The sequence below is a fragment of the Emydura macquarii genome, unplaced genomic scaffold (assembly GCF_026122565.2).
Source record: "Emydura macquarii macquarii isolate MOO-44397 ecotype Brisbane River unplaced genomic scaffold, CSIRO-AGI_Emac_v2 contig_1644, whole genome shotgun sequence".
In the NCBI taxonomy this organism is placed as follows: domain Eukaryota; kingdom Metazoa; phylum Chordata; order Testudines; family Chelidae; genus Emydura; species Emydura macquarii.
The window spans coordinates 25,449,492-25,465,631 of record NW_027131781.1 but is presented as its reverse complement, the minus strand read 5'-3'; the positions used below and the strand labels follow the sequence as shown (position 1 = coordinate 25,465,631).

General features: G+C 44.9%; 1 protein-coding gene across 2 annotated transcripts in view; it reads left to right on the top strand.

Moving 5' to 3' along the window:
- Window positions 1–3,120: 3,120 nt before the first annotated feature.
- BBS4 (Bardet-Biedl syndrome 4) overlaps window positions 3,121–16,140 on the top strand; it is a 71,951-nt gene continuing 58,931 nt past the window's right edge. Inside the window, exons 1-2 of one of the 2 annotated variants that reach the window (XM_067555977.1) lie at window positions 3,121–3,398; window positions 15,099–15,150. In XM_067555977.1, the coding sequence (XP_067412078.1) occupies window positions 3,375–3,398; window positions 15,099–15,150 (76 nt within the window). In that variant the 5' untranslated portion in view covers window positions 3,121–3,374. The remainder of the gene's footprint in view (window positions 3,399–15,098; window positions 15,151–16,140) is intronic. The other variant, XM_067555978.1, reaches the window with a different exon arrangement.

Sequence of the window (16,140 nt, the reverse complement as noted above, 5' to 3'; positions counted from 1 at the left end):
CTCAGTACTAGAGTATCCTTGGTAGTTACCTAACCTGACTCACTCTAGGGGTTTGCTTTTAATCACTTTTGCTTTTGTCTTAGTCTTAGTCTAAGCCTTGCCTGCAAGGGGAGCCATTGAGAAGAAACGAGCCAAGCAAATTTTCAGTTGCGTCTATACAGTCATTGATCTAGTAGATCCTCAAAGGGATTTACATGCCTAAATCAATTATAATAGGCGTTAGGTGGTGGATCTGGGCCTTAGTGGCAGCATGCCCTTATGGGGTTCTAGGTTTGTCTGATACCAGCTTGAAGTTGCTCATTTTACAAGTGAAAAACATTTTTCCAACTGCCAGCCCTGCAATCCTGGCTGGGAGATGGGCGAGTCAACACAGCTTCTCATAGACATCACCACCTGTATGAGGTTGTTCAAGTCACTGCATGCAGTGCAGCCAATCAAGCCCATTGGTTTCAATGGCATCGTGCTGCGTAACTGAGGCCAGAATTTGGGTCTCTAGTTGGAACGTGGTAAGCAATTCTAAAAGCATAAAAAGGAATGGAATCCCGCCACTCTTAGGGCAATGGACGGTGCACGTTGGTTGGGTGCTCGCTGACTTGCAGGGTTGAGCTTAGAGCTGAGTGGCCATACAGGCCTAAAAAGAGGTGTGCGAGGAGGGGTTTTAAGTCAGGTGTACCCAGAGAGCCCATGTTAAGGAAGGTGCTATTTTCACATGTCACTTTTCAGGGCAGACCCATGTTTTGGCAGAACAATAAAATTCCTTGGAAAGGCTAGCATAAACCAAACTTGCATATTTATATAGCTCTCTACTTCTTACTGGAGTAGCTGGTTTTGTTGGTGAGTATGAGAAGTGGCCATACTTCATACATAAGCAATAATTTACTAGAACTTGTAACTAGAGGCAGCTTGTGCCAGGTACTAGTACTCTTCTGCTTGGTTTAGGATATGTGCCTTCTGCCCAGTGCTGCTGCTAGACCACTGTGAGCCCTAAGCAGAAATATTCCCCCTGCCCCACTCCACAACACATACTAACAATAAGGGGACACCCCATGAACTGCTCAGGGCCCTAAGCAATTACTTAATCTCTGCTTCACCCATGCTGGGATTGCTGGTGTGCAAGGTAACCAGCCTCCTTGAAGGAAGCATAGTTTAGCTCTACTAAAAGCTCTTCCTTTTAGCTGTTTGAATACTCTTTATAAACTCTCCTGCCTGAAGATCTAAAACAGCCTTTAGGACTGAGAGGCCAACAGTATGGTAGGTGTTGGGTGGAGAGAGCAACATTTTCCTGTGAACCAGCAGCTGATCTTGGCAAGGGATTATAAATCAGCTGGTGGCTGCTGTTTCCATGGCAATGCTTCTTTTTGTTCACTGAGCTGATATCCAGTTCTGGGAATACAAAGACAGCCAAGAGCTGAGGCATAAGACTTTCACATCCATTGCTGCCAATGTCTGTAGGTGTTCTCTAACGAGCACCTGCAAGCTGCAGGATACGCCTGGCTCCTAGAGGCTATTATAAACTGTTTACTAATTTAGTTTTCCTGCTGTTTAATTGTAGCATTTGGGCATTTCTAGCCTGCAGCCACTACAGAGACACAACTGCGGCGCTGCAGCTGTGGCACAGTAGTATAGACATTTCCTACATGAGTGGAAAGGATTTTTCTGTCAAGTGTCAATGCAGTTACTCCATCGCTCCAAGATGTGATAGCTGAGTCGAGAGAAGGATTCTACCATTATCCTACCCACCTTATGAGAAAAGGCTGAGGGAACTAGGCTTGTTTAGTCTGCAGAAGAGAAGAATGAGGGGGGATTTGATACCAGACTTTGACTACCTGAAAGGGGGGTTCCAGGGAGGATGGAGCTAGGCTGTTCTCAATGGTAGCAGATGACAGAACTAGGAGCAATGGTCTCAAGTTGCAGTGGGGGAGGTCTCCGGTGGATATTAGGAAAATCTTTTTCACTAGGAGGGTGGTGAAGCACTGGAATGGGTTACTTGGGGAGGTGGTGGAATCTCCATCCTTTGAGGTTTTTAAGGTGAGGCTTGACAAAGCCCTGGCTGGGATGATTTAGTTGGGGTTGGTCCTGCTTTGAGCAAGGGGTGGGACTAGATACCTCCTGAGGTCCCTTCCAACTCTAATTATCTGTGATTCTACCTCTACTGTGTGGGTTAGGTTCACCTAACAATGGCACTCAGGACATGAAATTTTTCACAGCCCTGAGCAACCTAGCCAGGTCAAGCTCATTTTTAAGGCTAGATCAGGCCTCAGTTGAAGTGAGTGTCTCCGAATTCTTTCTACGCTGTTCCGTTTACTCAGTTTAAGTAGGAGGACTTTGAGTTTTTATTAGTTTTCCTATGTTCTTCAGTCAGACTTGCTCACGTGTGCAAAGTCAGACTTTCTTGGTTTTCCGCTTAGGCTCTTGTTTTTTTGATCAATTTCAAGCGAGGACAATTAAATGACTACCCTAACCTCACTCCTAGCCACTGATTAGAGTGCATACGGTGTGTTCCGCTGAAGTTCGTGGAAAGTTGTGGATCATTGTTGGAACTGAGCCCACCAAGCTTGTCCTGTTCCCAGCTTTGGTTTAAGTTCATCCTGGCTCGCCCCGCGCCCGCAGCACGTTATAGCGCGGAGACTCCCCCTCCCGTAGGGTGCTAGCCGGGGCAATGCAGCCTCCAGCCGCTAAGGCAAAGCCATGTAGCCCCCGATCCCCTTCCCGGCAGGGGGCCGGCTAGGGCCCTTCGCAACCCCCCGCGCTGAACGCAAACACCAGGGCAGCCCTGAACGAGGCCTGACACAAGCTGCAGCATCATCAACGCGGCTCCGAATTGGAAGCGGAGTGAGAGCGGAGCCCAGCGCTAACTCGGCCCCGCCCGCGGGCTGGGACGGCGCTGCCAATCGAGCAAAGCTCCCAGCCGGGGCACCCCCGCACCGCGGTTGGCTAATTGACTTGGTCCAGGCCTATTGACGTCATACCGGCTCCTGGCCCCCCGCGCGCTCAGCCAGCCGAGCACGAGCGAGGCGGCAGGGCCCAGCAGCACCAGCAGGGGGCCGTTGCCAAGGCAGCCCCCAGCCAGGGGTGGCTCAGCGAGGATTGGCGGAACACAGCGGCGAGACCCCGGCCGGCCCCGCCCCCAGAGGCCAGTGCGGGCGGGGCGGGGCGGGGCTCCTCAGCTTGAGTCGTTGGCGGTGCGCGCCCTGCGCGAGAGGCGGGGCTTCCCCAGGGCACCTTCCGGCGGGCGCGGCGGACTGTCGGGCCGGCACCTCGTTCTTCTCTATGGTTCCCGTCGCTAAGTACCTCCGGGTCACCTAGTAACTTTGGTAACTGACAACTTCCAAGTTCCTTTCTTCCGACGCCGCGCCGGACTGGCGAGTAGAGCGATGGCGGAGCCGGGAGCCGAGCCGGTGAGCTGCCGGGGCCTGCCGCCGACACTGCGGCTTTGAGCCTTCCTCTGTCTCCCGCCCCCGTGAGCTCCCTGGGGCGCGGCTGCTGCTGCCCTGCAACCCCGAAGTCCCGTTCGCCCCGCTCCGGCAGCAGGGGCCTCGGTTCCCGGGGCGCTGCCGTGACCGGGGCCCTCGGGCCGAAAAGAGCGGGCCAAGCCTCGCTTGTAAGGAGCGGACCCCTGCCTGGCCCGGCTTTAGCTCTCCCTCGCGCAGCCTGCTGCCGTGCAGGACTCCTCTCGGCCTGCGTGCGGCTGTGGCACCCGGTGGAGCGTGGCGGCGGGCAGCCCGTGCACGGTGGGGTGGAGTGGCTCTCTCTGGCTGGGCGTGCTGGGGACCGGGTTGCAGAGAGTGTCAGAAACATGCGTGCCTGTGGTGCACGAGCAGGGAGTGCAGCTGTCTCAGTGCTGGCCTGGTGTAAGCCCTGCTGTAGACACGCGGCACTGGAGCTCTCCCACCACATTGTCTAGGTGATTTCAGAACCAGGGGCTGAAAGTGGCCCAGGTGCACCATTGCTCTGATACAGATAATCACTTGTTCAGTGCTGAGGGATTTTAATTTTGTTTGAAAGGTGACGGGCTGGTTGCTCTGTAGATCAAAACACTAGTTATCCACAAAACCTAAACACAGACACCATTAATACAAGCTTCCACACTATCATAATATGCCTCAGTCTTGACCTGGAGAGACCATGTTTAGGCGTGAGGGGTTAGATAGTTCAGTCTCCAAGACCCATTCAGTTCTTGGCTTCTCTGATGGGACTTTCAACAAGGGGGACAATCAGTGCTACGTGGACATTTGCTCACTAGGAACTAGATGGAGATCCCACAGTTTTTCACATGGGCCACCAAACAGTCATCGAATAACAAATACTTTAACTTGAGCCAGATTTACATTGGTGACTTTGATGTGAAAGGCCTCTCCTTATTCCGTTACTAACTTCCTTTCTATCCAAAATCTCTCACTCGAGGCATCCAGTTACCCATATTCCTTTACATTTCTGCTTACTCCCAAGAAAGGAGCAGAAGGGAACTCTGTGCTGCCACCTGTGATCACAGAAGAAAAGCTACAAAACATGCTTGGTCAGCTGCAGCTAATATAGTCTCAAAAAGAAACTATGTAAATGAGGTCTGCAAGCTTTCTTTTTTTGTTTGTTTGTTTTTAAGATAAAGGGTAATCAGGTCATTGGAAAACAATAACTTTCTTTCCAAAGTTAGTCTACAGTTTAGCTTATCAACCTTGCAGTTATCACTTCTCTTCCCACACACAACCTTGTTCCTGAGTATCTTTTGCACTGATATGTAAAACAGTGGGTATGTGATGGAACTAAAGAGATGATCAATAACCTCTCATTAAGGCGTGGTCTACACTGACCATGGATTTCAGCAGCAGTCGACGGGAGATACACAAACTATGTACAATAACTTGCGCATTTCCTGTCTACTTACTGCGGTATCTCCACTGCGCTGTGCCAATGGGAAATGCTCTCCTGTCGACGCAGCGCTACGCTTCTTGCTGGGGTGGATTAACAGAGTTGACTTTCGGATTCGATTGAGCGAGTCTTCACTGCTGCTCAGTCAAATCTGCAAATCGATCCTGCACTACCAGTGGGGCCGCCAGCAATATAGACATACCCCAAAGGGTGGTTCTACTCTGAAAGCTGGTGTTGTTAGAATCATAGAATATTAGAGTTGGAAGGGACCTCAGGAGGTCATCTAGTCCAACCCCCTGCTCAAAGCAGGACTAACCTCAGCTATATCATCCCAGCCAGGGCTTTGTCAAGCCTCGCTTAAAAACCTCTAAAGATGGAGATTCCACCACCTCCCTAGGTAACCCATTCCAGTGCTTCACCAGCCTCCTAGTGAAAAACTTTTTCCTAATGTCCAACCTAGACCTCCCCAACTGCAACTTGAGACGGTTGCTCTTTGTTCTGTCATCTGCCACCATCGAGAACAGCCTAGCCTAGCCCCATCCTCCCTGGAACCCCCTTTCAGATAGTTAAAGGCTGCTATCAAATCCCCCCTCATTCTTCTCTTTTGCAGACTAAACAAGCCCAGTTCCCTTAGCCTCTCCTCATAAGTCCTGTGCTCCAGCCCCCTAATCAATTTATTAGTAAAATTATATTAATGTTTTTCTTGTTTGTTTGTTTTATAACTGACAGCACTCCATTCTCAGCCTGAGCTCTGAAAATCAAACTGGGTTCTTTCACTGTTGTGAACAAGCACAGTGTCACCCTGGGATGTATTAACAGGAGTGTTGTATGTAAGACACAGGAAGTAATTGTTCCACTCTGCTTGGCATTGGTGAGGCCTCGTCTGGAGTACTGCGTCCAGTTTTGGACACCGGACTTTAAGAAGGATGTGAACAAATTGGAGAGGATCCAAAAAAGAGCTACATAAATTATAAGAGGTTTAGAAAACCTGACCTATGAGGAAAGGTTGAAAGAACTGGGCACATTTAGTCTGGAGAAGAGAAGGCTGAGGGGGGACATAACAATCTTCAAATATGTAAAATGTTGTTTGAAAGAGGACGGTGATCAGATGTTCTCCATGTCCACTGAGGGTAGGACAAGAATTAATCAGCTTAGTTTGTAGCAAGGGAGATTTAGGTTAAGCATTTGGAAAAACTTTCTAACTATAAGCATAGATAAGCACTGGAACAGGTCACATAGGGAGGGTGTGGAATCTCCGTCATTGAAGGTTTTCAAGAACAGGTTAGACAAATGCCTGTCAGGGATGGTCTAGGATTACTTGATCCTGCCTCAGTTCAGGGGGCTGGACTAAATGACATTTGAGATCTTTTCCAACCCTAGATTTCTGTGATGATTACCAGTAATAAAGTTTCTACCATCAGAAGTGAGTTAATGATTCTGTTAATGATGAGCGATTAGAATAGAATCCAGCTTGCTCACCCAGGGCTCTGCCAGGCTAATCTAAATAAAATGTAGCCATTAGAATGAGCAGTTTCTGAATACACACAGGGGATGTTAGTGGAGGAAGGAGGTGTTGGTCACTTTCTTGAATAGTACTTCGCTGTAACAGTGAGTTCATAAGGAGGGCATCCATCCCCACCTCCTTTCAAAGGTGGAGTGAACCGCTGATGTTAAATGTTATAGATGTTTTGGTACCCACAGCTGCAGAGTTTGGCTAGTAACTTGGCTCTCAGTGAATTCATCCCAAGATTGATTTGTTTTCAGATGAAAATCAATTTAATTTTGACTGTTTTTAATCGTTTAATTGCTGTGTTTCAGCTCAGAATCACACATCTGGTAAAAGGATTATGCTCTGAGAGCCAGTGTGTGACCTAGTTCTATTTAAATCACTTGAACGTGTCGATAAGACTTTTTCAATTTGGCATTACAGTCTGAAACTACTGACACTTTGATCTATGAAAAGTACAATGTACAAATCTTATCACAAAGCAGCATCCTGCATCAAAACATAAATGTATAACTTCACTGCTTGTGCTAGATCTGTTGTCCTGGATTTTATTTATTTAAATGTCCCAAAATATTTTCTTATCTGTGTACTGACTTAAAAATAACTCTGTGCTACTTTTGTGGACAGTAATTTTCACAATGTAATAGGCATTCAGTCTAACTCTAGCTTTCAATAGGGGCAAGGGTATTCTCCTTCATCTGGAGAGTTTTCCTTTGCCTTAACATCCGGCAGGTAGTCCAGCTCTGTTACCCTCTGCAGTCAGTATAATCATCTTATGTTTTAATCTTTGGAGATGAGAAAGAGATTTATTAACTGAGTAGAACAGAAATTTAATCACCATAATTAGTTTCTCACTGAATCTAAGACTTTCCTGAACTACAAGGTGGAGAAGGTCTCTTAATAGCACTCAGCACGTAGGCTGCGTCATGGGAGCTCTGAGTTTTTATCACCTCACAGGGGATGCAGAGCTTCAGCAATATTGCTTGCTCTCCGCTGAGTTGCTTTTAGTGTAAAAGGGAAGAATGGTCATACTCCAGTCTAAATGGATTCAGCACTTCAAAAAAGTATGCTGAAGTCTAGAAAAGTACCCATCTTGTTTGGAATCGGATAATATTGTGTGGTATGGCTAATTCTGTGCTGTGACATTATCTGGGATAGTAACATGAAACATAAAAATGAGATTCAGACATTTTAAGACTAGACTCCCCAAAGCACTAGAAAATGTTCTATTGGGAATGATTTTGCACTGAGCCCTGGGAAGTGGCAGGATATGGCACAGTAGGTCACTTCCTTCGCCCTCTTTTGTGAGTCAGAAAGAAAATGCCTGATAGGAAAGACTGGCGTTTGGATTTTTAAAATTTTTTTTATGTATTACTGAAAGTCTGCGCTATGGAAATGAAAGGAGTTGCTAGTCAATTTAGAGAGAGAAAAGGGAGTTTTTCTACTTTTATATCCATACTTCTGTTTAACTCTTTTCTGAGTGTCTGATTAAACAACAATTTGTAGACCTGGCATCCAAAGACCAATGTGATCTTAAAAAACCCTTCCATCACTATAGGAAGCTGCAGTGCCTATAGTATAGACATGGCCTTAGGGAGGAGACACATGCAACCTGAGTACACTGGGCATAAAGGCATTATAAGCAACTACTGGTTGCTGTGGAAGAAGCATTCCACTCCTATATAATACCTTTTATCCACATGTGACATTTGTCCCAGGCATGGTATAATGTTGGTGTGAATGCGTGAACGTAGGTCTGTAAAAGTGGTACTGTGTGTACTTGCAAAACTGTTGTAGTGGCAATTGCATCAACCATCCATTTCCTGCAAAAAGATACCCTGCAATGGTTTAATTTACCAGGGCAGATGCCTTGTTCTCCAGAAAATTTTTTTTTTTTGACAATAAGTACTGAAAACTGCATTTTGTCTGCCTGAAATGTTGTTGAAAATGTCACACTGGTATAGCAGTGGTCATCAGATTTTAATATCTATTATTTTCATAGAATCAAAGAAGATTAGGGTTGGAAGGGACCTCAGGAGGTCATCTAGACCTACCCCCGCTCAAAACAGGACCAACCCCAACTAAATCATCCAAGCCAAAGCTTAAAAACCGCACCTTAAAAACCTCTAAGGATGGAGATTCCATCACCTCCCTAGATAACCCACTCCACTGCTTCACTACCCTCTTAGTGAAAAAGTTTTTCCTAATATCCAACCTAGACCTCCTTCACTGCAACTTGAGACCATTGGGTCCTAGCTCTGTCATCTACTACCACTGAGAACACTCGGGGGTTCTCAAACTGGGGGTCGGGACCCCTCAAGGGGTCACGATATTGTTATGGGGGGGTCGTGAGCTGTCCGCCCCCATGTATGCCCAGGCTGTGTCTGTCAGCCCTGCACATTGCTGACAGCCAGAGGCATTCAAAGCTGGGAGGCCAGAGAACAGCGGCTGCTGACCAGGTTCTCTGAAGGCATTACCACCCCCAGCAGCAGTGCAGAAGTAAGGGTGGCATGGTTGGGGTGAGGGTGTGTGTGGCATGGCATAGAGGGGTCGTTGCTGTTTTGGAGGGGGTCGTCACAGCCTGAAATATTTTCAAAGGGGGTCCCAGCAAAAAAGTTTAACTCCTAGCTCCATCCTCCCTAGAATCCCCTTTCAGGTAGTTAAAGGCTGCTATCAAATTCACCTTCTTTCTTCTTTTCTGCAGACTAAACAAGCCTAGTTCCCTCAGCCTCTCCTCATAACTCATGTGCTCCAGCCCCTTAATCCTTTTTGTTGCCCTCTGCTGGACAATCTCCAATTTGTCCACATCCTTTCTGTAGTGGGGGGCCCAAAACTGGACACAATATTCCAAATGTGACTCACCAGTACCGAAAAGAGGTGAATAATCATTTCCCTCGATCTGCTGGCAGTGCTCCTACTAATGCAGCCCAATATGTTGTTAGCCTTCTTGGCAGAATAAGGGCACACTGTTAACTCATATCCATCTTCTTGTCCACTGTAAACCCCAGGTCCTTTTCTGCAGAACTGCTGCCTAGCCAGTCGGTCCCCGGTCTGTAGCAGTACATGGGATTCTTCTATCCTAAGTGCAGAACTCTGTACTTGTCCTTGTTGTACCTCATCAGATTTTTTTTGGCCCAATCCTCCAATTTGTCTAGGTCACTCTGTATCCTATCCCTACGCTCTAGGGTATCTAACACTCCCTCAGCTTAGTGTCATCTGCAAACTTGCTGAGGGTTCAATCTACCACATCCTCCAGATCATTAATGAAGATGTTGAACATAACCAGTCCCAGCACCGATCCCTGGGGTACTCCATTGTTTCTGACTGCCAACTAGATATTGAGCTGTTGATCACTACCCGATGAGCTTGATGATCTAGCCAGCTTTCTATCCTTCTTATTGTCCATTCATCCAACCCATACTTCTTTAACTTGCTGATAAGAATATTGTGGGAGACCGTATCAAAGGCTTTGCTAAAGTCAAGGTATATGATATCTACCATTTTCCCCACATCCACACAGCCAGTCACCTCATCATAGAAGGCAATCAGGTTGTCAGACATGACTTGCCATTGGTGAATCCATCTGACTGTTCCTGATCACCTTCCTTTCTTCAAAGTGTCTCAAAATGGATTCCTTAAAGACCTGCTCCATGATTTTTTTCTGGGGACTGAGGTGAGGCTGACCAGTCTGTAGTTCCCCACATCCTCCTTCTACCCTTTTTTGAAGATTGGGACTATATTTGCCTTTTTCCAATCATATGGGACCTCCCCCAATCACCACGAGCTTTCAAAGATAATGGCCAATGACTCTGCAATCACATCAGCCAACTCTCTCAGCACCCTCGGATGCATTGCATCTGGCCCCATAGATATGGATGTTCAGTCTTTCTAAATAGTCCTGAACTTGTTCTTTCAGCACTGAGGGCTGCTCACATTCTCCCCATTCGGTGCTGCCCAGTGCAGTAGGCTGGGAGCTGACCTTGTCTGTGAAAATAGACAGAGGCAAAAAAAGCAAATTTTGGGAGGTTCTGTGGCCTGCATTTTGCAGGAGGTCAGACTAAATGATCACAGTGGTCCCTTCTGGCCTTAAAGTTGGCAAAGAAAGCATTCTAGACAGGTGGTAGGACTAGCTGTCCGCCATTTGGCTGCAAAAGTTGTTGAACCCAGTTACTGTCCATGCCTTTTGACATCCCTCCTCGAAAAGAGTTCATTGTGATTTGATTACAATTATTTTTCTTAGTCTTGTACAGCTTTTAAAAACTTTTTATCAACATTATGCTCCTTTCCAACAACTCTTGCTGTTTTAAAAATTAGATTTTAGAAAAAGGGATTTATTTTGTAGTATAAACAGGGATTTGGTATGCAGTTTAGCGCTAAGTAGCTATACTTTGCTTTGAAGAATGAAGAGCTTGCTTAGCTATATATTTCTCATGTATCATTTACTGTAGTTAATAAAAGCTATAAGAAGCTCATTCAGAGGGAGAACAAATCTAATAACAGCTAATCATGTGCTTACAATGTTAATTTATAGCTATTGAAGACTTTTCAGCTTCTCCTTCAGACAGGAAAATGAACAACTGCATAATAGGTCATCATTCAACAGCCCTGTGAATTGAAATGGTTGAGTTATGTAGTAACGTGGCAATTAAACATACCGAAATACCTTAACCAAATGGCCAACTAACAATCAGGCATATACTGTGGCTACTTAACTGCTTAATCATATTATTTATATCCCATTTATTTAATCATATTTTTCTTGAGAAAGCAGCTGAATTAACATCCTTCAAAATACTATTCGCCCTTATAGCGTGATTCTGTTTATGAAGAACATCTGAAAAAATTATGTGATCATCTTCCATGTGCGTGCATCAGTGATTCCTGCTCAAACTTACTTGGCTGACAAATGAAAAGGTGTGTGTTCTGACTGCCAGCCCTGCACATTTATATTGAGATCTGAGAGTCAAGCTCAATTCATTCCTCCCTCTGTGTCATCATAACTGGTAATAAAAGCACTGTGTGCCAAATTCTGCTTTCAGTGATGCCTCTGCAACCCCATGATTGTAAAATATTGCCCTCAATTTCACTTGTGCAAACTTATTTTCTTCAGTGGGATTACAGCAGTTGTAAATCATTATAGGTAAATTAAAGGGCAAAAACATTTCAGTAATGCAGTTAAGGTTGGCCAGTGTTAGTTTGTGCCCTTCCAGAACATCAGGTTCAGCTAAACTCAGACTTCTGAAAACTGGGAAATACAGCATTAAGGCATATGCCCACACATTAGTAGGGAGAAGGAATACAGAATCATAGAAATGAAGAGCCAGAATGGACCTCAGGAGGTTATCTAATCCAGCCCCCCTGCACTAAGGCAGGACCAAGTAAACCTAGACTATCCCTAACAGGTGTTCGTTTAAACTGTTCTTAAAAACATCCAATGAGGGGGATTCCACAACCTCCCTTAGAAGCCTATTCCAGAATTTAACTATCCTTATAGTTAGAAAGTTTTTCTGTTATCTAACCTAAATCTCCCTTGCTGGAGATTAAGCTGCCTTCTTGTGCTACCTTCAGTGAACATGGAGAACAACTGATCACTGTCCTCTATATAACAGCCCTTAACATATTTAAAGTCTGTTATCAGGTCCCCACTCAGTCGCCTTTTCTTAAGGCTAAACGTGCCCAGTTTTTTTTAATGTGTCCTCATCGGTCAGGTTTTCTAGATGATAAAAGGTTTATGTTGCTCACCGCTGGACTCTCTCCAATTTGGGCACATCTTTTTTAAAAAAGGGGCTCAGAATTAGACACAGTACTTCAGCTGAGGCCTCAAAGTGCAAAGTAGAAGGAGGACAATTAACTCCTGTTAATACGCCCAGAGTTATACCAGCTTTTTTTGCAACTGTATAACAACGTTGACTCAGATTTAATTTGTGAACCAGTATAACCCCCAGATCCTTTTCAGTAGTGCTGCCATCTAGCCAGCTGTTCAGCGTTTGATTTTTCCTTCCTAAGTTTAGTATTTTCCCTAGTGTTGTTGATTTTAGACCCAATTTGTCCAAACTTGTTTTGAACACGGTTTTGAACAGATTAATACAGCCTGAAAGAATAGCTATGTGGCATGTTAACTGCTCCGTTCATATTAGTGGGTATTTCCATGCCCCTTTCCCAGTGCTGGAGAGTTTCAGGTATGTATCACGTATGTCTGTTCTCAGCTCCTTATCCCAGTGTCAGCAGTGTGTTCTTGGTGCATAGACTGATCATGCTTAATAAGCTTCCCACCCAAAGGGACAAAGCACACCAGGTCCTGGCTCACCTGGGAAGTGGGGAAGGGGACTCAGACACTCCCAGAAAGGCAAGACCTCTTCAGAACTTGACTTACATAAGTGTGGGGGGGTCAGACCCCCATAAATGGGTAGGGGCTCCCCAGATCCTAGCAAAGGGAGGCAGGGAGAGCAGCTCAGACACTACCAGAGGGGCAAGGCTGCTCTATATCCCAGCTCACAGGAGGATGGGAGCCCTCATATCCTGGCACACATACACCAAGGTAGAACGTGGGGCTGACAAGCACCCCTGCTCCTATTCTCCCCCAGGGTCCCTCCTCTGAATCCTCCATCCCTATTTATCTCCCTTCCCTTGATGGAGACCCAAACCAGTCTCACTCCCCACCCCCACCACCTAAAATGCCCCTCACTGGAATCAAGTATTTGCATATCTAATTTTATTTTCCATTTTCCATTCACCTCCTCCAAAAAAACTCCAAACCCAGATTTTAAGCAATATGCTCTGTGACCATTTCCAGATTTCTGCCCAAGATTGGGCTTAAACTGACACTGGCTGAGTGGGTTAGGTTCAAAGGACTACCACTTATCCCTTGAGCTATCCTGGTGGTGGTAAACTTTGAAGGCTACACATTCTGTTAATTTTTCTGTCCATGCCTGCTTAGTGTAATTCATTAGGTACATGAGCCTTAACTGCTTGACCTGCACCTAACTGGAGAAACACACTCTTTTTCAAATAATGTTGTAATTTGATTTCTTCCAAAAGGCTGGTGGGTGCATGATCTCAGCCCTGGTTTGGTGCCTATGGCAGCCATTCTTCTAGGGCTGTCCAAAAACCTTGCCAAAATGAAGAAGAGGTCAGTATAGCTTGAAAGCTGGTCTCTTTCACCAACAGAAGATGGTCCAATAAAAGATATTACCTCACCCACTTTGTCTCTTTAACATCCTGGAACCAATATGGCTACAAAAACACTTCAAATTGCCAGAATGTGTCAACGTTAAGAAAACTGTTTTTCCCCAGGGTCTGTATCTTGAGAACCTCTTGATCAAATGGTTCCAAAATTCGGTCACTAACAGAACCCTGAGACTCCATGTGATACTTCCATTTCCATGGCAATCAAAATAACCAGGCAGATTTTAGAGCACTTAGAGGAGTCCATCTTTAAACAGAAAGCTGGTCTTAACCTTAACTGTTGGTAATGCATGAGATGGAATAGAATCTAGTTCAATTGTCTTGGCTTGTAGGATTTGGTTACCAAAAACAGTGGATCTGATCCTGGATGCACACCAGAAGTAGATCTGTTTAGTGGGAAAGTGCTATTTTTATTAGTTTTCAGAGTAGAAACCCATTTTGAGTCACTCATGCTTTTTGTGGCTGAGGGATGTTTCCCTTTTGTGAATACCAGCCTTAGCTCCATGGCGGGAGTGAGATGTAAGAATAGCAAAAGGATTTTTGTGATCTTTGTAAAAATAAATATCCCCTCTTCCCTGTCAACAGGACACCTACAGTATCTGTCAGGTCTGCTACAAGCAGTGCTCCTAGTTCTGCTACAGATTTTGTCGTGCTTGGAATTAAACTGTCTTGTGTGCAGGGCTTTGGCATTTCTTTGAAGCATTTACTGTTTGCCACAGTCAGAGGCAGAAGTCTGGGCTAGGTAGGCCTTTGGTCTGCTCCAATCATTACTATGATCATAGTGTATATTCTCTCTAGAAAAGATCTCTTCACTAAGGCTCAGCAATTTCACAATTAACTTTGCATCAGAAGCAGTGAGAGTGGATGTCTCTCAGTGGTGGGGGATGCTAAGAATGTATCCTCCATCTGCCAGTGCCAAGAATAGAAAGGGGGTTGATGTTTTCAGAACAGCACAGAGAGCCTTTTGAAATGCCCTGTTAATCAAATGCCTCTGAGTTCATGTTAAGATTCCTCTCTTTAAGGGTCCAATCCTGCAAACCCTTGCTCATGTGAGTAGTTCCAGTGAGTTTCATGGGACTACTCATTACTACAGAGAACCTTCCCCTGAACCATTTCAGACCCACAGTGCTGTAATTAGCTTTGTGGGCAGTCCTTGTTCTTGTGTAAGGGGCTTCTGCCATTCCCTCTTTGATTTTAAGGAGCTTTTTATATGGTTGCATTTTCAGTAAGGAAACTATACCCCCATGTAATTCTCACTTCTCAGACTCTAATAAATATAGGTGCACTAACTAAACTGACTTTAGCCAGCAATAAAAAAACACTTGTACTTATTAAGATAAGAGGATTTTTCTCATTCTACAAAATAGCAGAAATCTGGATTGAGCTTCCAACAGAAATGACTAGCATCATGCTGGTGGATTCTGTTTAGCAGAGATGCTGCTATTTTTGCTTCATGCTTTGACGTCTGTCAGCTGTCCTTCTGGGGGGTTTTGTGGGGAAATGCCTTGCCATATTAACACTATCCTTTTCTATCTTTCAGGCTTCACCATTCCCAATGGCTACAGAATCTCAGAAACCCCGCCCAAGAAAAGGTTTGTTTAAGAATGTGTTTACAATAGTATCACTTAGGACAACTTTAAAAGATTGCTCTGTAACGTGCACAGCTGTCTGAGAAGTACAAATGTCCACTACTAAACTTACTCTCACTTGTGATTCAACCTGTATATGAAACTTTTATTTCCAGAGGTGAAAAACTAGTATATTCATTTACTGCACCATCTGGTGTTTAACCACTTGTATGTATGTTCTAAGAAATCATTTATTTTATTAAATATATACTTATTGGCTGCTCTGCAGTTTGATTTTCATTTCCTTCTTGATTAATATGGGTTTGCTCATTACAGATTCTATAAATTCTTGGATTCTTTAACATGATGTCTTACCCTAAAGATGCTATTGTGGAGCTCCAGATTCATTGTTTCATTGATTTTTCATATCAAATTTCCTCAGTTTGGAAGTTAAATGATTTTTCTAACTGCCCACCTCACAAACTCGCTGTGATATTTAAGTGGAGAACCTCTTATTGGTGATGCTGACTGAAATGGGGGGGGAAAACCCAACTTGACTCTCAGATCCTTAAGGGGGTTTGTGGAGCTAGCAGATAAAATATTATTTTACTTGCAAACTGAGCAAATTTGGTCTGGAAATCAGTGAGAGAATTAATACTGCACTCCAAAATGGCCCACCACTTGTTTAAGACAATTCAGAAGCAGCCTGTGTTTTGGAGAATTTCAGTCAGGGAGCACTGTGCTTTGCTTCCAACACATCACTGATGTCTGGCCTGCTTATCAGGATACATTCTGCCCCCCTCTCTCTTGGAAGTACATGCTATAGTTCTAAATTCCTTATGATGGAGACAGCCTTAGTGCTAACTGTCATCCTCCCTCTTGGCTCTCTATTTAAAGGGTGTAGATACAATATGAGTTCTAAATGGGCACTTACTTGCCATCTTAAAGACAGCAGGATAATGCATCATAACCGCTAGCTTCTAAAGACAAAGCTCTTCATTTGTTATATTGGAA